This window comes from Anolis sagrei, chromosome X (genome assembly GCF_037176765.1).
Source record: "Anolis sagrei isolate rAnoSag1 chromosome X, rAnoSag1.mat, whole genome shotgun sequence".
In the NCBI taxonomy this organism is placed as follows: Eukaryota; Metazoa; Chordata; class Lepidosauria; order Squamata; family Dactyloidae; genus Anolis; species Anolis sagrei.
Window position 1 is genome coordinate 25,109,388 of NC_090034.1, and position 20,298 is coordinate 25,129,685.

General features: G+C 41.5%; 1 protein-coding gene across 1 annotated transcript in view; it reads left to right on the forward strand.

The window, feature by feature from the left end:
• Positions 1 to 20,298, forward strand: part of XYLT1 (xylosyltransferase 1) — a 184,772-nt gene that overhangs the window by 36,580 nt on the left and 127,894 nt on the right. Inside the window, exon 2 of the mRNA XM_060786323.2 lies at positions 14,731 to 14,769. Coding sequence (XP_060642306.2) covers positions 14,731 to 14,769 — 39 coding nt within the window. The remainder of the gene's footprint in view (positions 1 to 14,730; positions 14,770 to 20,298) is intronic.

The window sequence follows — 20,298 nt, forward strand, 5'->3', positions numbered from 1 at the left end:
ACAAATATCTTTATTAACAATCTCCCAAACCAGACAAAGTCAAACTGTTTGTGTACAGATGTACAACAGATGATCCCTTTTGTTACCAAGATGAGCTGTTTAGGCATGGCAAGAGGCTCATCATTCCCACAAAAGAGAAGGCCAAACAAATATGAATCCAACAGTCTTCTGAATTGGGATTGTCACTCTTTGTCTTTTGAGTCTTGTACCTTTGCCTTCCCAGAACCAAACACTTAAGTTAATCAAGGGATCATCTACATACCCATGTCACCACTTCCTCCAGTTTTGTGCCTTCCTAGGAGGCATCTCTATAACATAATAAATCTGTAAACTATCCAACCATCCGCTGTTCCTCTTCCTACCATGGGGATCTCCTCGTTCCGTCAGGAACATAAGAGAAACCTCCAGCCAATCCTTGCATGAATGCTAACCAGAACAGTTTCTCAGCCAATCAGAGGAAGGCATGGGAAGTCTGAATAGTTGTCAGAACTATGTCAAATGTCTTTTTCTATGAATTTATGTTTGTACCCTTTGAAGTGTGCTGCTTGTACTTGCATCCCTTTTTGGTCAAATCGTAATAAACGTTTCCCTGGCTGATTTGGTTTAGCAGAAGCTGACCGGGCATGGAGCTCCTTATCTGCAATTCTAGCTGAAACCTCTATAGTGACCAGAATGATGCTTTGATTCTAAGCTGGTCAGAAGATAGCTCATTGCCTTTCTTTTCATTCTGCAGGGTTGCATCTGTTGACCCTTTCTATCTAGCTGCTCATACCTCTAGTAGTAATGGGAATATGGAATATTAGAAGTGAGATTCTGGAGGACCTTGACTCATAGTGCTGTTCTTGCCCTTCAAATTGTTTTTTGATGAGACACATCCCTGGCTCTGTGATTTTTCCTTGAAACCCTTTGAACTACTGTTGTGTGGCACATTTTTTTTGAAATGCAGTCTTCAGAGAGTTGGAGTATTCCTCTGCCTGAAAATTATACTATGCTAGAATGGTGTGGAAAAGATTGGGTTTGGGGGAATTATTGCTTGGAAGAATTTTGGAACTTATTTAGAAATCATCCTCCTGGATCAAATGACCAAAGAATCTATGGTTCTTAGAATTTGGTTTAAGTCAAGTAGAAGAGTAGAAATGAAACTGAACAGAAGAAGTAGGAAGGTCTGTTACAACATCTCAGCTGATCCCTCTGAGTGTTGTTGCTCAAGTAGATTCAGTGATCAATCGAAAGCATGCAATGGGAGTCAATCAATAGGTACCAACTCAGTGGGAAGGTAAAAGGGCACCCCATTCAGATATGCAAACATGTTGGCAACACAATCAGAGATATCTGTGAACAACAGGCTCCTCGGCATGGAAAAATGGATCAAGAGCACTTCCCCATGGCCGGAGTTGAGCATCACCTCCAGATGCCGGAGATGGAAAAAAGGGGAAGGCCTTTACCTTTGTCCGTGTTGTATGTTGTTATTCACTGTGTGTAAAAGGCATTGAATGTTTGCCTCATATGTGTATTGTAATCTGCTCTGGGGAGTCCCTCTGGGGAGATGAAACAGAATATAAATAAAGTGTATTATTATTTAAGAAACAATGTAATTGTAATATTATGCGAAAAACAATATGGCCGTATGGGAAAGCCCAGAGGTTCGAATTTGGGACCGCAGAACCTGAGGGTCTATACTCTTGATCAATAGACAAGCCATCTCCCATTCCCAAGCTTATATCTTTCTTGGGAAGTTTTATATAGTCCTTATGTTTTTCAAGATCTGACAGAAAGAGGTTGAGTATCACATCTGACATGCTGTTCTTTTTTTAAAAAAAACAACAACCCCAATGTTATGCTTTTCTTCCTGTTTCCTTCTTCCTGTCAAAGAAGCATCAAAGTGAATGCATTCAAGAGGTGGAGCAAGTGAGATTTTTTGCTGCAGATTAAAGAGGTTGCACTGTTCCTTTAACCTTCTGCCTTTCAAAGTAGGGACTTTTCATCAGAAAACAATGATGGCTGAATTGAGGTTTTTGCCTTGGCCGAGCTCAGTGGTGTTTTCTCAGCAAATACTGTGTCAAAGAACACAGCTCCAAATGCTGTTGAGACCTTGGTGTGGTTTGCAGTGAGGCAATCTTAATTGAGCATTTTGGATATATTGCAATCTTGCCTGGGTTCACCAGTTATAAACCTTCACTGTTAAGGGAGCTCATTGTATTCACTGTTAAGGGAGACTCATTCACCAACTGCTAGCTCTTAGGTGAGGGTTACATGTAATCTAGTTGAATCCCTTCCATCAGACATTGAGCAATGCTGTGCTCAGTAGATTTTACTCCCCGATAACTATCCACCAGTCATGCCTTCTGCATATATTCATGACATTCTTTAGATTTTCTGTTATGTATGTTTTTAACTCTTGGAGTTGGGTTCCTTTAATATAAATAACAAAAAAATGGGATGGACCCCTGAAATTCTGTTGATTGGCATTTCCATACAGAACTATCCCTTCCATGCTGTCGTAGATGAGCGATGGAATGGAGTATGTAGTGCCTCAAAATCCATACATTTCCAAGGCTTGTGATCTATGTTTGTGGGAAAACGAATGCACACATTGCTTTAAAAATAGCTCAGCTAAAATGTATACATTTTTTTAAAAAATACATGCACAAATATGGGCCCCCTGGCGGCACAGTGAGTCAAACCACTGAGCTGCTTAACTTGCTGACCAGTAGGTTGGCGGTTCGAATCTGGGGAGTGGGGTGAGCTCCTACTATTAGCCCCAGCTTCTGCCAACTTAGCAGTTGGAAAACATGTAAATATGAATAGATCAATAGGTATCACTTCAGCGGGAAGGTAATGGTGCTCCATGCAGTCATGCTAGCCACATAACCTTGGAGGTGTCTATGGACAATGCTGACTCTTTGGCTTAGAAATGGAGATGAGCAGCACCTCCCAGAGTCGGACACTACTGGACTTAATGTCAGAGGAAACCTTTACTTTTTCTTATGTGCACAAACATTCTTTAATCTATGTGGGAAAGCATACAAAATATCTCCATAAGGAAACATTCGTCCATTCAAGGGAAAATGAGCACAAAAGGGCACTCAGATCTCTGCACGGGAAGGTATTTTACAGCATGTCTCATAACCCACTTCAGAATTGGGACATACCTTTAATCCCTATGTGATTCTGAGAAATACAATAGTGACAAGAACGATTATCACATTCTTGCTTGAGGGCTTGGCTCCATATCTATGTGTTGAGATCCAGCATCTCAGAATTGTACTTCTATCACACTGGGCATCCCAGTTAGATGATGGTTTCCAATTCTGCAGTAACGGCTAATCTGGGTTTCATTGCCAGACAATACTTATTTTATTTGACTGTTCATTTTAATATTGATTTTCTTCTGCAGCCTGCCTCCTCTCCCCCCCACTTCCACTGCTTGTTGCCTTCCATAAAGATTACACTCTTTAAAAAAAAACCATGTGGCTTGAAAAACACATTTAAAATGTTGTTAAAGTGCGTGCCATGCTAATGGGCTTAAAAATAATTCCCCCCTGAGGAAGGATTGGGCAGTGTTGATTAAAATGCTGTGCTTTTGCTGCAAGAATGATATTTCATATTCTCAAGCAGCTTGGCAGAAAGAAAAGCTGAATTGACATATCTATAAACAATGTATTACTTCAGTGGCAGGATAATTGGTTAGGAAAATGGCCTAACTTCTGGTATTTTGGGGTTTTTAAAAGGCAGTGCTTTACATAAGGCGATTTGGTTCATACAACAATGGCCAGTGAAGTGGGATCTTTTTAAAAAATGTTATTTAGGAAAACACATTCTCGCTATACCGTATGTTTGGTCAAAATTCAATGCTCAGTGCTATCAGGAAATTCCAGTTCCAACAGCAACATGGATTTATTTTGCCTGAAGGGCATGTGATGATACTTTTCAGATAAGCAAAGAGTGGTCACACAAAAGAGGACAAAGGCTTGCTCTTCACTTTCCTAAAGGGCAAGATGAGATCTAATGAGTTTAAATTACAGGAAGGGTCCTAGGTAAACTTCTTGATCAAGATGAGAATCATGTGGCTATCCAAATGTAATCAAACTTCATTTCCCTGCATTTCTCCCATTGCCTCTCTTATTTAAGGTACTGCAAGTCACAATTCAGCAAGCCCTGGAGAAACATCTATTCCCTATCTCCCTCTCTTGATGGCTAAGGTGATTTAGCAGAGGAGACCTTGATCTAGAAGAGAAGTTAGTTCTCTCTTGCTGAAGGTCCATTGGGAGTAGCCAAATGCTAGATTTCCTGCACTAAGTCCAGAGTTGGCCAAGATGGCGCCAACTCTGGAATTGCCAATAGGCAACTGCTGCTTCTTAGCAGTGGCAAAGTATGGTTAGATAGCAGGAGCGGGATCGTGCAACTTGTCTCCAAGCTTCAACAAGCCAAGACAGCATACTGATAGTGAGGAACCCTGTGAATTGAAGTCTGGCATCATCCATAGGGCTGTGTGAGTTCCTTCCTGGTGTATATAGTGTTAAATGAAATAGTTAGATTAACTAGCTCAAACACAATGAATCAGTTGTACTTCCATAATAATAATAATAATAATAATAATAATAATAATAATAATAATAATAGTATTCTTTATATTCCGCTCTATCTCCTGAGGGGACTCAGAGCAGATTACAGAGTACATATATGGCAAACATTCCGTGCAACAAAGACAGATAGTACATAAACAGAGGCAAGGCTTCCCCTTTTTTTTCATTTCCGGCATCTGGAGGCTGTGCTCAATTCAGCCAGAGGGAGATGCTGTTGTTCAATTTTTTTCTATACTGTTGTCCATGTATGCCTTCCTGATTGAATTTCTGGCATGTCTTCAGGGGCACCTTTTACCTCCCCACAAAAGCAAACCTATTTATCTACTCACATTGCTGTTTTCAAATTGCTAGGTAAGCAGAAGTTAGGGCTGACAGCGGGAGCTCACCCTGATCTGTTGCTTGAACTGCCAACCTTTCGGTTGGCAAGATCTTCTGTAGCTGGCGGTTTAACCCACTGTTTTAACTGCGACCCACCCACTACTTGATTCAGTTGGTCTACTTTAGTTAGGGCTTGTGGTTAGATTTAACCCAATATGGCCTTCCTGATATTTCTGCACAAAAATACCAGTAGCCGTAGTTAACAAAGCTGGTGTTGAGATATGCCAGGAGCTGTAGCCCCGCAGCATCTGCAGAGCCATGTAATTCCCAGACCTGATTTAGCCCACATTTGCTTCCCATTTACTATTCTTAACTAGGGTTTTTGTACATATCTAATTGTTTTGTGATGTATCCTTGAACTGAGATGCACCTTGATCCCATAAGATCCGCTTTACCATTGGGTGGTTTTATTCCCTCTATTTTATCCCATACATGCCTCATAAAAATAGTGAAGCATGTTTGTTGGATTTTTTTTTGAAAAGACAATAGTTTTCCTTACGAATTTCATCATCTTTGCATTCAAAACTGGTATTTATTTATTTATTGTGTCAGAAGCAATCAGACAGTTGTATTACATTTTTAACAAAACAAACAGACAGACAGATAGACAAAACACAAAACTGGTCATTTGTCAGTAATCCTCACAGAATATTTTGTATTGCTATACTTGGATATAGAGACCCAAGTTGTTGATGTTATGCTAGGCTTGTGCTCTCCAGATGCTTTGGATGCCAGTGGCATTGGAATAAAGGAGTGGTCATCTAAAATATTTGTAGGGAACCATTTTGCCCATTCCCTAGTCTCTTTCAAACTAGATGTCCTTAAAATGTGTGATTACTCTGCCTGGTGGAGCTCCAGTCCTAAACACACATCTGAGTAGCTGTTATTATTCCAGCCCCAAAGGTACATCTGTCAGGGGTGCTTTGAATGCAATATTCCTGCTTCTTGGCAGGGGGTTGGACTGGATGGCCCATGTGGTCTCTTCCAACTCTATGATTCTATGATTCTATCCCACTGCAGAATTAAGAAAAATAATTGCAAATTTCATATACCATTTGTTTGGTTCTGGTTTGAAATAAGAAAGGACCTACACCTTGATTGGCTCTAGCCATATAGTATGACAATTGTTTATACAGCTCATCCCCCCCCCCCAAAAAAAAACCCCCAACATTTTTCTTGTTCTCTTAGTTTTTAGGATTGTTCCTGGAGTTATTTTGGGATGCGGATTCATACATTGCATTGGATAGACTGCATCAGCTCTAGTTTCTTAGGTATGGCTAGCATGATTTACTATGGGCGAGCAGATGATGACTAGTAGATGTCATATGTTCTGTATCTCATGGCGCCATTTTTAGAATCAGCAGATCAGATATACCCAGAAACACAGCTAACATAGTGAAGGTAAAGGTTTCCCCTTGCCATTAAGGCTAATCAAGTCCGACTCCAGGGTGTGGTGCTCATGTCCGTTTCTAAGCTGAAGAGCTGCCGTTGTCTGTAGACACATGGTCATGGGGCTGGCATGACTACATGGAGCTATGGTTCATTCCTGCCGAAGTGGTTGATCTACTCATCTACTCATATTTGAACTGCTATGTTGGCAGAAGCTGGGGCTAACAATGAGAGCTCACCCCCTCCCTGGATTTTTTAAGAATGTGAATTGCGAAACCCACATATTTTGTGGGTTTTGCCTAAGAAGACAACCAGAACATACCACTTCAATGTGTCAGTGGTCCTTAACAAGCACATTTCCCACTCAAGTTCTGCAGCTTAGCGGTATAACCTACTGTGCCACCGCAGCCCCAGAGCTAACATATGAGGCACCAAAAGGTGTGTTGTCCACTGTTGTCTTTGCTTCTTCTCCACTCTTTGCCTTTCTCCCATTCTTCTCCGAAATTTGAACTGATTGCTTTGTGTTAGAAACTAACAGGCAATACTATCGTGTTTGGATGCAAGCCAGTTTGAACTGAGAACAGGGTCCAGCTGTGAGTTTGCTGTTCTCTCTCTGTGGGTGGTTATGAAAAAGGAGCCGCACTTCTCTACCATCCTTAGGGAAAGGGACATGAAACACAGCACTCCTTTGAATTATTTCTCTCTTTTTTTTCTGGAGAAAGGTTATTGTTTTTTCTCTCTCTTTGAAAAAGAATCCTTCTTATCACTACAGCATCTTTTGTTTCTTTGAGACTAACTTAAAAAGTGCAGCACATCCATTGATCCCCCTTGGTGTTGGGTGCGCTTTCTAACCCTACTGTTTGCTATGTCTCCATCTCCTTCTCTTTGCTCATCCAACAGGTTTGTTTGCATTTTCCTGTCGCATTGATATTGGTTTTGCACTGATATTGTTGCTATGGCTCCTGGCCAAGCTAAATGTACTTACGTGGTAATCCCTAAATTCAGTAACATGGGAGTAACTAACTACACTGCTGCATTGTTACCAAGTTTGCCAGTATACAGTAGAAGTAAACAAATTAGACTGTGGTAGGTCTGGAGGAACACATGTTTGTTGCATGCATTACCAGCCCACTCTGAGTTTTGTACTTGGCTTTCTCTGACATACAACTTGTATATCTGCAATTTTCCATGGACATTTTGATATGAAACTTATGTTTTCAGTTACCTTAAATTTCTTTAATATTCACAGTTCTGGAAACATTTTGTCCACATTTGTAGTATGCACGTTTCCTTAATATGCTCATAAATGTGCGCACAGTCAACAAAGAAATATACATATTCTTGTGAGTACCTTTCTATATGCACACATTTTTAAGAATGCAAATTGCTCTGGTGTACATATTTTGTGGGTTTTGCCTAAGAAGACAACCAGAACATAACACTTCAATGCGTCAGTGGTCCTTAACAAGCAAATTTCCCACTCATATTTCAGGTCTAGGCATGTGCAAAAAATCGGAAGTTTCAGAAATCATAAGAAAATCGGAAGTTCTGTAAGTTGGAAGCCATAGCCAAAGCATTGCATGGTCCACGCCAGATATTTTAGAATCAAAACTTACCCCATACTTTTTCTTTTCAGTTTTGTAAATTTTGGAAGGCTCCCAAAGTCAGTTTAATATGCAATACAAAGAAAGGAAGCAAGGCCAAAGGCTGTCCTCTGTGAAATTAATGCAGTCTTGGAATTAGCAGCAGGCAAAAGAGTGCATTTTGGAAATAGCACAGAACTCTGGGAAATGTAGTTTGGAAAGGGAGGATCCCTGTGCCAGAGAATTCAAAAGGCCCTTCCTTAAACTACACTCTCCAGAATTCTGCTCAACATCAGAAAGCACCAATCAGTTCTTTACTTTGAACTACTTTCAAAGTAAAGACCACACAATTAAACAGGAAATAACACTTTCAAGGTAGGAACATTTAAAAAAAAACTTTGAAAATTTGCCAAAAAATCATGGATTAGTGAAGCATTCTGAAATTTTGTGGGCTCACAGTGGTAAATGTATTCTACCATTGTAACAAGTTTCACCTCAATGGCTTTACAAATGAGGGAGATAGAAGCCCCTAAAGTTTCCCTGATTATAGTCATTTAATTATGTGCAATTACTATAATGGAACTGTAACGAAATTTCCTTACTTTTGTTATAGCAATGAAATTTTCACTAAGTACACTTTATAAACACTTTAGAAATGAAGCTCCAGCAACCTCCCCCCCCCCCCCCCCCCAGTTTTGTAATGATGTTTGAACCATATTTTTAATGGATCGCACATCCCTACTCAGGTCGCGTAGTTTTCTTATTTGAACTCACGCCCCCATTACACTAATAGTTGGGTTCCCCCTGTGTATAAGGTCTGAACCTGCCCATGTCCAGGACCAAATGTGTGGATGTGGTGTAGTAAGGGGTGGGAGTGAGACAGTTTAGAATATGAGAAACTCCTAAGCAATGATTTAATGGGGAAGGGTGCAGAACCACTTTGAGAACTGCAACTGGGCTGACAAGGAAGGCTGGATTGGGCTCCAGTGTCCAATGTTCTTCCTCCCGTCCTAGCCCAATTCCAAGTGACATTTTAAATTTCACAGTATTAATTTGTACAATCCACTTGTCCCTCTGCTTCCACATTTCCATACACCCAAATCTCTTGAAATTTTGCTTTTAAAAAACCGTGTACAACATTAATCTCTTGAGTAAAATGCCACCTGACCCCCCCCCCCCTTCTATTTTAAGCGCTCCAGCAGGCACCCTGCAGATTACTAAAATCCATCAACATCAGTGATGGGAGAACTGAGAGGGTACGAAGCAAAGTCTCTCCCAGATGTCTTTGCTATTCACCCCCTCTGAGTTGAAGGCATGACACAGCTGCCCACTGGAGACCCTTGAACTCCTTCCTTACAAGGCCAAACATGTTGCATAACTGGTTACAGGGGAAACAATCCCTAAGGTTTTATTTATTCATGAACAGGCTCTACTTTCAAGAGCGATACTAGATGTAGCAGTTGTCAAAGTCTTATGTTTCTTGACAATGATACATCCTTCCCATCTTTATGTCTATTCAATGCAATTTTTTGAATCAGTGCCTCAAAGAACCGCAAGAACAGGCCTGAAAACCAAGGCACCAAGAATTTTGTTTTGTTTTGTTGGGCTGTGTAATAATAGCGTTTAAGCTATATAGGCAGGTCTTTTGGTTCCTGGCATCTTGCCTTGTGCTGTGCTCACAGGTGGAATGCAGCCCACTACAATTTCCCTGAAACAATAATAATACACTATTTATATTGAGCCTCCGGTGGCGCAGTGGGTTAACCTGCCAAGCTACTGAACTTGCTGATTGAAAGATCATAGGTTTGAATCTGAGGAGCTGCATGAGTTCCCGCTGTTAGCCCCAGCTTCTGCTAACCTAGCAGTTCGAAGACATGCAAATGTAAGTGTGAGTAGATCAATAGGTACCGCTTCAGTGAGAAGGTAATGGTGTTCCATGCAGTCATGCTAGCCACATGACCTTGGAGGTGTCTACGGACAACGGTGGCTCTTCAGCTTAGATAGAGATGACCATCAACCCCCAGAGTTGGACACAACTGGACTTAATGGTAGGGGAAAAATCTTGAACTTTAAACCTATATTCCATTTTACCTCCCCGGAGGGACTCGGAGCAGATTACAATACACGTAGGAGGCAAACATTCAGTGCCTTTTTTACACACACAGTGAACAATGACATAGAACATGGATCATTTTTGGTGTCTGGAGGTGATGCTGATCTCTGGCGAGAGGGAGGTGCTCTTGTTCCATTTTTCCATGCCAAGGAGCCTGTTGACCATTGACATCCCCGATTGTGTTGCTGGCATGTCTGCACATCTGCATGGGGCTCCCTTTTACCTTTCTACTGAGGTGGTATCTGTTCTGGAGTTTTTACAAATAGGCTCGGCTACTTTCTACTTTCCCAGTAGAAGAAGCATAATGTGACGATTCTCTTTACCCCCCCCCCCCCCCAACCATTGTGATTATATCTTTTGTTTGGGTTTTGTCATTATCATTCCAATGGTCCGCAGTGTTCATTATCTGTCGCCCCATTTATTTCTCTTTTAAGAACAAAGAAGGAAAATTCCCCAACGGCTGCCAGATATTAATGATTTACATAATCTCAACAATAGAACATTTGACCTTTTTAAAGATGAGATGATTATTTTAGGACTTGATAGCTAATTTTCTGTCCTCCAGATACTTGAATGGGTTGATAGAGTTGTAATGCAATTTTGAAATCCTAAAGAGGTCTTGAGTGGGGGAGGTAGGAGCATGTGAGATAGAAACGGAAATGTGTTGTATGGTCAGTGTGCACTCATATAATGCAGTTTAACTTGAATTGCATTAACAACTTCATGTAGGCCCCTTCTATACTGCCATAAAATCCAGATAACAATCTGGATTTTATATGGCAGTCTAGAAGGGGCCTTATGAGTGTATACTGGCTGTATAATACATAATGTATAAGATATAATTCCAAACTGCAATATATGGTCATGTGGGTGGGCCTAGAGATGAATGCTATGCTACTAATGTGGAATTTTAAAGTTGCAGTCTCAAAATAAAGCTTTGGGTGGAATTATTAATCTATATAAATAAAAATGTAATGTTTGTTTGTGGGATTAACATAACTCAAAAACCACTGGATGAACTGACACCAAATTTGGACACAATACACCTATTAGGCCAAAGAGTGACCGTCACTCATAAAAACACTGAAAAACACAGCGGAAGGGACTTAAAAACCCAAAAAACAAAACCTGCATTACAATGCATGCACAAAACCACATATATACACAAACACACATATATACACATATACACAAATATATACACACACATACACACACACACAAAACACATATACACAGACTGGGCCACAGCAACACATGGCAGGGGATGGCTAGTGATTAATAAATAACGATTTTAAAGTGATGATTTTTGCCCAATTAGTTCTCCATTTTCTTCCGTTATGACTGGGGTTGGAAACTTACTTTTTTCATGTCAAGAGTGACTTGAGAAACTTCAAGTTACTTCTGGTGTGAGAGAATTGGCCATCTGCTAGGATGTTACCCAGGGGACGCCTGGATGTTTGATGTTGATGTGGGAGGCTTCTCTCATGTACCCTCATGGGAAGCTGGAACTGACAGACAGGAGTTCATCCACGCTCCCCCAGCATTCAAACCTCTGACCTGTTGGTCTTCAGTCCAGCTGGCACAGGGCTTAACCCATTACACCACTGGGGGCTCCTACTGCCTTCCATTGATTACAGGTCTGCAACCTCCTTCATGCATTTCCTGAACTATGTTCCATAGGAACGATGGGAATTAGAGTTCTAAATATCTGGAGGACCATTGGCTCTCTTACTGCCATAGCTGGGAGATAAAATTCCTTCCAGTCATTGTTTGGGAAGGATTGGCCCAAATCACACAGCAAGTTCCTTTGGAGTTGTAAAGAACGCAAGGTTTTAAAAATGCCCTCCATACATGCAGTCAGTGTCACACTCCTAGCAACTGGTTCTCTCTATTCAGCTGTCTTAGTGGCGCACTGTTCCTTCCCAGAACCAAAGCTGTTGGAATAAAAAGAAGGGGAGGGGGCTTGGTGAGTGGTACCAATAGCATGCCTTTGCTCCCTGTTCATGAAAAGATCCTATTCTGCCTCTTAAGTGTATTTTTCTTCCAGCTGCTCTTTCCAGTGGGGCCGGAGGATGCCTTGGGCTTTGAAGCAACCCTCCTCCTCCTCCTCCTCCTCCTCCTCCTCTTCCTTCTCCAGCCTTCCTGTCTGTCACCAGAGCCAGGCCTCCTTTTGTGCCAATTAAACAGGACATTCATAATGGTGGCAGCACCAGCCCCTGTCTTGAACTGAACCCATGCCTGTTTCCATTTGGCCTGGAAGCTGTGATAACATCCGCTTTGACAGCCACACAGACGATTGCCGCCTCCGTTTGCGGCACTTGCGTGGGGCTTTTGCACATTAGACAGGAAGCAGCAAGGCTGTGTGCAGGGTTTTTTTTGCTGCATTTGGGTCATACAAACACATCCAAAGGAGCAGAAAAAGAAATGAGTTTTGTTTGTTTTTTTTAAAGCATGGGACAGTCATTTCAAGGAAGGCCAACTCTAGGGCCGACTTGCCAAGTGGCAGGGAAGCAGCTGTCATTCATGGCTTGTTTAGTTTTGTTTGTTGTGATTCTTCGCTACCTTTGCATCTTACATTTTCTTCAAAAAAAAAAAAAAAGCTCCTCCACTTTGCCACATTATCCTCAGAACAACCATGTAGGTGTGGAAGAAAAACTGGAGCAACTTCTGCACTGTCATATGTAGAGCACTATGTAACAAAATTTGAAACATTTTCTGTTCCTGGTTTGAAAGTGCTCTTTCCTGTTTAATTGTGTGGTCCTTACATGATCCTGGTGGTGCAGGGGTTAAACCGCTGAGCTGCTGAACTTGCTGACTGAAAGGCTGGCAGTTTAAATCCAGGGAGCAGAGTGAGCTCCCGCTGTCAGCCCCAGCTTCTGCCTACCTAACAGTTTGAAAACATGCAAATGTGATTAGCTCACTTGGTACTGCTTCTGTGGGAAAGTAATGGCGCTCCATACAGTCATGCTGGTCACATGACTTTGGAGGTGTCTACGGATAACACTTGCTCTTCGGCTGAGAAATGGAGATGAGCACCACCCCCACCACCCCGAGTCAGACACGACTAGACTTAATGTCAGGGCAAACCTTTACCTTTACCTTACTTTGAAAGTAGTTGTTCTACTCCAGAAACTTCGTATTTGTGGCTGAATTGGTTGAGACTCGATGGTGTGAGAGAATTGGCCAGAGAATTGGAAACAAAACTCATTTCTTTTTCTGCTCCTTTGGATGTGTTTGTATTCATTGAAAAACTAGAGCAACATGTGCTGTAGCAGGATATCCCTCCCGCAAAGACAAAGTTTGTGCAGTTTAATAAACCTACTCCATGTTTTTTTTTATAGATCCAATTAGGAAATGACATTTCTAACCCAGGAACAAAAATTATGTTACATAGCGTATTATATTGCTGGATTGTACACCTTGTAGTCTTTTGTGTTCCTCCCAGGAAGCACAACTACCAGTACTTTATTGCTCTTTTACACACTTTGGCTGGATCTATATCTCAGAACCTATCTGCTTATTCCAGATTATCTGGCAGTGTAGACTAATATAATCCAGTACAAAGCAGATAATCTGGGATCAGATTCTAGGACATACAGCAGTATACATCCAGCCTTCATCTTACGTCCAACTCTCTTTCTTGGTCTAGCTTGGTTTTAGAACTGTTTAACAGTGGAACTTACTGCCTAGGAGTCCAGTGGAAGCACCTTCTTTGGAGGCTTTTATACAGAGGCTGAATCACCATCTGTTGGGGTGCTTTGATGTTGCTTTTCCTGCATGGCCTCATGGGGTTGGACTAGATTGCCTTTGGGGGGGGGAGTCTCTTCCAATTCTAGGATTCTAAGAGGAAGAGGGGCTCTTCTCATCTTCTCGTATGTCATTCGGATTTCTTAATGCACTGATTTAACAACGGATGTTATAAATAGTCAACAAATAATGATACTAATGGGAAAGATAGTAGGTAAGATTGTACTGGCTTTTCCCCAAAGAAATGGGAAATTATTGTTTCCATTTGATGTTTGATGTTTTATCTTATGTCTGCTATAACAGGCTGTGCTTTTTATCTAATTTTAGTTTGTTAAGTTATAATTCGTATTTATTTGTTGGGTTGTATAAATTTTGTTAGCATGGATGTATTTTTGCTGTATTTGGGCAATGAATGTTTGCCTTTTATGTTTGGAATCCACACTGAGTCCCTTTGGGGAGATAGAGCAGAATATAAATAAAGTGTTGTTGTTGTTGTTATATTACTGGTTCCCACATCAGCTCTGTTACTTCCCACTGGAGGTGCTGAGTATAACTGCTTGAAGTCTAGGGGTAACGTAAATAGAGGATGAACAGTTATGACCCTCCTGCATTGGCATCCTCCCTGACATGAAAGCCTTTTAGATATTCAGATAATTTCCTTCACTATAGGATGCCTTTCTTATGGCTAGTGCAGACATGGGTAAACTCTGGCCCTCCAGGTGTTTTGGACTTCAACTCCCACAATTCCTAACAGTCCATAGTGGGAGTTGAAGTTCAAAATACCTGGAAGGCCGAAGTTTGCCCATGCCTGGGCTAGTGGGACATATCTGGAAGATGATGAGATTGAAGAATACTGTGCTAGAACTGTTTTGCATATCTAGATAGACCTGCTGGGGCTGAAAGTAATCAATTTTTCTCTGTATTCTTGCAGGACCAACCTCTCAGTCCTTACAAAGGCTTGGAAACCCAGGTTAGTACTTGATTTTGAGATTTCTTTTAAAATTATCCTTCATGCTGCTGAATGCCCCGGTCAGCTCCTTCCCATGAAAGCCCCCCGACGGTAGCTTGGCTCTGTCATTCCCTCTTGACTGTGTCGCATTGAAAAGAGTACGTTTTGTCAGATCGACGGACGTCATTTCCACCTTGGAGGCGAAAGCAAACTATTTATACTCCACTCTCTTGCATCCCTTTTTTTGTTCATGTCCCCAGACAGATGGTTTGCCAGGAAGCAAACGGTTGTGTGTGTTTTTGCAGACTTCTTCCTAAAACATAAAAAATGCATGGTGTGTCAGACAAGGCTGTCACTTCAAAGGTCAGAGCTTTGGGAGAGGATTTGACAAAGTCACCGAGAGACAGCTTCGATTTGTGTTCCTTAGCATGGCGACGTCATTGACTTCCCTTCTTCTTTTTGACTTTTGTGGGCTGGGTGAGCAGTGATAGTTAACAGGCCTGTGCGATGAATGAAAACAGTGGCTGAATACTCATTACGAAATTAGGAGGTTGCGGGGGATAGTTTTTAAAGTGTTTCTGAAATTGGACATGTTTCCAAAGCTGTTTTAATGTCATTCAGGTCATTGAATCTGAAACCAGGTAGGTTGTCTTTCAGAGGTCCAGACAGGTAAAGGTCAGAAGAAGCCAAATCAGGGCTTTAAAACAGCTTTATAATCATGGGTCGCGAAGCAAAATCCTGAATTTTTCCTAAGTGGTTTTGATGCCTGGGTTAGACAATGGTGCAAATGTGTCCAAATTGATGGTGACTATGCTGAACAGTAGTTTTGGGTTTAGGCTATGATCTGGAGCAACTTCTGCTGTTATATCTTCACACAATGTTTTTTATGACAATTTAGAGTGATGGAGGCATTACTTTTTGACCCACGCTCATATCTTTGCATGCACACAGTTGTCTGTAGTAGTAGTCCTCGAATAGTTTAAAAGACCAGAATGGCCAGTCAAGAGACCTTTCTCTTTTTCCACAGACTGCAAATTACATTATGTAACACACTTTGGAAAATGTTCTGTTTCTGGTTTTAACGTGTGATGTCCTGTTTAATTGTGAGGTACTTACTTTGAAAGTAGTTTTTCAACTCAAGAAATTTCATTTTTGTGGCTGCCACAAACTAGGCTGAATCAGTTAAGACTCTAGTGATTCATTAAAGAACTAGAGCAAAATGTGCTATGGCAGAATATCTCTCCTGCAAAAACAAAGTTTGTGCAATTTAATAAATCTTTTCCATGTTTTTATGATGGAACCAATTAGGAAATAACATTTATAACCCAGGAACAAAAAATCGTGTTACAGACTGTTATCTTTATTCAGCCCTGTCAGTTTGCCTTCCTTTACCCAGATGTTGGAATAATAATAATAATAATAATAATAATAATAATAATAATAATAAAGAATTGGTGGGATCACAAGCCTGAAAAAGTTACAGAAAATGTAAACTACTCTGGGACTTCCGAATTCAGACTGACAGAGTTTCAGAGCACAATACTCCTGACCTCACGATCATGTTAAAAAACAAAATATGCATCGTTGATGTTGCAATCCCAGGCAACTGCAGGATTGAAGAGAAACAACTGAAAAAGCTGACACGATACGAGGATTTGAAGATCGAACTGCAAAGACTCTGCCACAAGCCAGTAAAGGTGGTCTCAGTGGTGATCGGCACACTAGGTGCAGTGCCTAAAAACCTTGGTCACTTAAACACAATTGGTGCTGACAAAATTATCACCTGTCAGCTGCAAAAAGCCACCCTACTGGCATCTGCACACATTATTTGCCAATACATCACACAATCTTAGACACTTGGGAAATGTCTGACGTATGATCCAATACAACAGCCAGCAGAGTGATCTTTTTTGCTGTGTACTAATCTTGTTGTGTTTCAAATAATAATAATAATAATAATAATAATAATAATTAGTAGTAGTAGTAGTAGTAGTAGTAGACTTCAATGTGCATTAATTCCTTCATAAAGTGATGATTGGCTGTATACATTTTTGTAGTTTTTAGGGGGAAAAGGGAGCAAAATAAACTCTGCTTAATACACATGCACACACTTGAAAGTAGGAGCCCCCGGTGGTGCAGTGGGTTAAAGCACTGTGCCGGCAGGACTGAAGACCGACAGGTCGCAGGTTCGAATCCGGGGAGAGGCGGATGAGCTCCCTCTATTAGCTCCAGCTCCTCATGCGGGGACATGAGAGAAGCCTCCCACAAGGATGATAAAACATCAGAAATCATCCAGGCGTCCCCTGGGCAACGTCCTTGCAGACGGCCAATTCTCTCACAAGAGGAGCAGTTGCTCCTGACACGACCAAAAAAAACCCCTTGCTTTTAAATAACTGAGAAGTCTGTCGCTCAGCATATTGAGAGCTGCAAACAATGACACTTCTGAGTATCTCTAAACCAGGATTTGCTGTGTATTTGCCAGTTTCTTTTATCTTCAGCGTGCTACAGAAGATGAGAAGAACATTTCCTTTACTTCTTAGACAGCAGTGGTGAGACAGAGGCAAAGCAATTCAAATGCAGAAGCTGAGATTGAGTTGGCCTTACTTGGGAGACAGAACCCATTTCTTTTTTGTCTTGTGTTATTGCAAAAGGCCCACAAGAGGTGGGATTGTGAAAAAGAAGAAAGCACCATTCGGGGTGTTGCTGCCTCTTGCATTGCTTCACCATATTTCTCATATTCACAGCTGGCAGCGGGAAAGAAAAGCTTCTATGGCTCTCGCACAATCCCTGGATCCAGTCCAGATTCCAGCAGCTGCATACTTGTCTATCAGGGTGCTTTGAGAAGCATCCGGTCGTTGGGTGAACCTTTGCCAGTTTTACAATGTTGTTTGATAAATTGGTGGATACAAGAGAAAGGACCAGAAGCCTGGCACTGAGGAAGAAGATCAAAATAGGATTTAATGGACTCCTTGTCCTTTTTTCTGCTCACACCTTGCTTTGTTGTTGTCGTTTTGCTCTCCTTGGTGCTGCCAATATAGGTGGACAATAGAAAATGCCAAACTGGAGTTCTTGAAAAGTTAGAGGCTTTGAACTGTGGCAGTTTTGGAAAGGAAAGAGTAGATATGAAGAATCTGACTTCATTTCTGACTTCTGTCCCATTTATGAAAGTAGCATATTGTACTAAAGAAAGTTGTAGTTCTTTTAGTCTTTTGTAGTCCTTTCACTGATGTTGATCTTCATCTGACTGGACCTGATAGGTGTTGGTGTCCAGCAACGTCTCGTGACCTGTTTATCCACCTGATCTGATTCATCAATATATACCAAGGCTATCTGTCCCCTGCCACACATTCTTGTGGCCTGGTTATCTGGAAAATAAAGTAATGAGAAAGTGTTGGTTTCTAAAATATGTAATTTCTTGATGCTTGTGGGTAAACAGTATTTCTTGTTGGGTTTTTTGTCAGTGTTGATGTAGAGATTGTTTGGTTTGCCTACTTTGGAACATGCAACATATAATTGTCCTTCTTTAGGGGGCCCTTTCAAATCTATGATACTATATCTGTCATATGCATATATATGTGTGTGTGAATCATGTATATGTATATCTATCTTTATCTATGGCTGCATGACTCTTTATCAAGAGGGCTTTGATTATGTTTTCTTGTTGTGGTGAAGGGAGTTGGACTCGATGGTCTTAAAGCAGCATTTCTCAACCCACTCACCCATGGGAGGGGGTTGTGAAGGGGGTGTCAGAAGGGTCACCAAAGACCACCAGCAAACACAGCATTTTCTGTTGGCCATGGGGGTTTTGTGTGGGAAATTTGTCCCAATTCTATCTGTGGTGTTCAGCATGCTTTTTGATTGTAGGTGAACTAAATCCCAGTAACTTCAACTCACAAATGTCAAGGTTTGTTTTCTCCAAACTCCATCTGTGTTCATTTTTGGGCATATAGAGTATTCTAGACAAATGTGGTCTAGATCCTTCATTGTTTGAGTCCACAGTGCTGTCTGGATGTAGGTGAACTATAACTCCAAAACTCAAGGTCAATGCCCACCAAACACTTCTAGTGTTTTCTGTTGGCCATGGGAGTCCTGTGTGCCAAGTTTGCTTCAATGCCATCGTTGGTGGAGTTCAGCGTGCTCTTTGATTGTAGGTTAACTATAAATCCCAACAGCTACAATGCACAAATAACAAAATCCTTTTTTTTTTAGGTTAGTAGGTGTCTTGTGGCCAAATTTGGTGGCAATTCATCCAGCAGATTTTGAGTTATGATGTCATAACATACAATATGTTTGTAGCCCCATATACACTGCTATATAATGCAGCTTCGTAATGCAGTTGAACTGCATTGAACTGCATTATCTGGCAGTGTAGACTAGGGTTGTGCATTCGGGGTAAATCTCGACCCGTTTTGTGTCCCAGTTTTCGGTGGGGGCCCCGATTCATTTTTGGAGCCTCCCAAAATTGAGAAGGCAGATACCTGTTTTCACTCTGAGGTGCCAAAAGATCAGCCCATTATGGGAGGGGGGAAGGCTTCCCAGGCTCCCTTTCCCCTCATTTTAGGTATTTAAGTTCTACTCTAGAGGAGAGATGTTCAGCTGCAGACAGGCACTCTTTAAGAAGGCTTCTTACATGTTTGTCACTCTACAGGAGTATTTCTCAACCTTCCTAATGTTGAGACCCCTTAATACAGTTCCCCAAACATAAAATTATTTTTGTTGTTACTTCATAACTGGAATTTTGCTACTGTTATGAATTGTAATGTAAATATCTGGTATGTGGGATGTATTTTCATTCACGGGACCACATTTGGCACAAATACCCGATAAGCCCAAATTTTAATACTGGTCCAGTTTGGGGAGTTGTAGTTGCTGTGATTTATACGTGGTTCACCTATAATCAAAGAGCATTCTGAACTCCACCAATGATGGACTTGAACCAAACTTGGCACACAGAACTCCCAGGACCAGCAGAAAATACTGGAAGGGTTTGGTGGACATTGAACTTGAGTTTTAATGTTGTAGTTCACCTACATCCAGAGAGCACTGTGGACTCTAAACAATGATGGATCTGGACCAAACTTGGTATGAATACTCCATATGCCCAAATGTGAACCCTGGTGGAGTTTGGGGAAAATAGACCTTGGCATTTGGGAGTTGTAGTTGCTGGGATTTACAGTTCACCTGCAATCAAAAAGCATTCTGAACCCCATCAATGATAGAATTGTGCCCAACATCCCACACAGAACTCCCATGCCTGAAAGAGACTCGCTGCTGTGAGCCTCCCTCTAGCCTCGCATTCTCTCCCTTGCCCCGTGCATGCGCACTGCACGCTTGTTCTCCCCTCCCCATTTGGAGTCTCAGAAACAGCCCTCCCCCTGGCTGAGAGGTCGGCCAATCACAGCGGAGGAGGGCTTTTGGTGGAAGGATTCACTGTCTGTTTCCAAAAAGGAAGAGAAGGACAGGTAGAGAGATCTCCAGCCTTCTCTACCAAAGGGGTTCCTAAGACCATCAGAAATATATGTTTTCTGACAGTCTTTGGCAACACCTCTA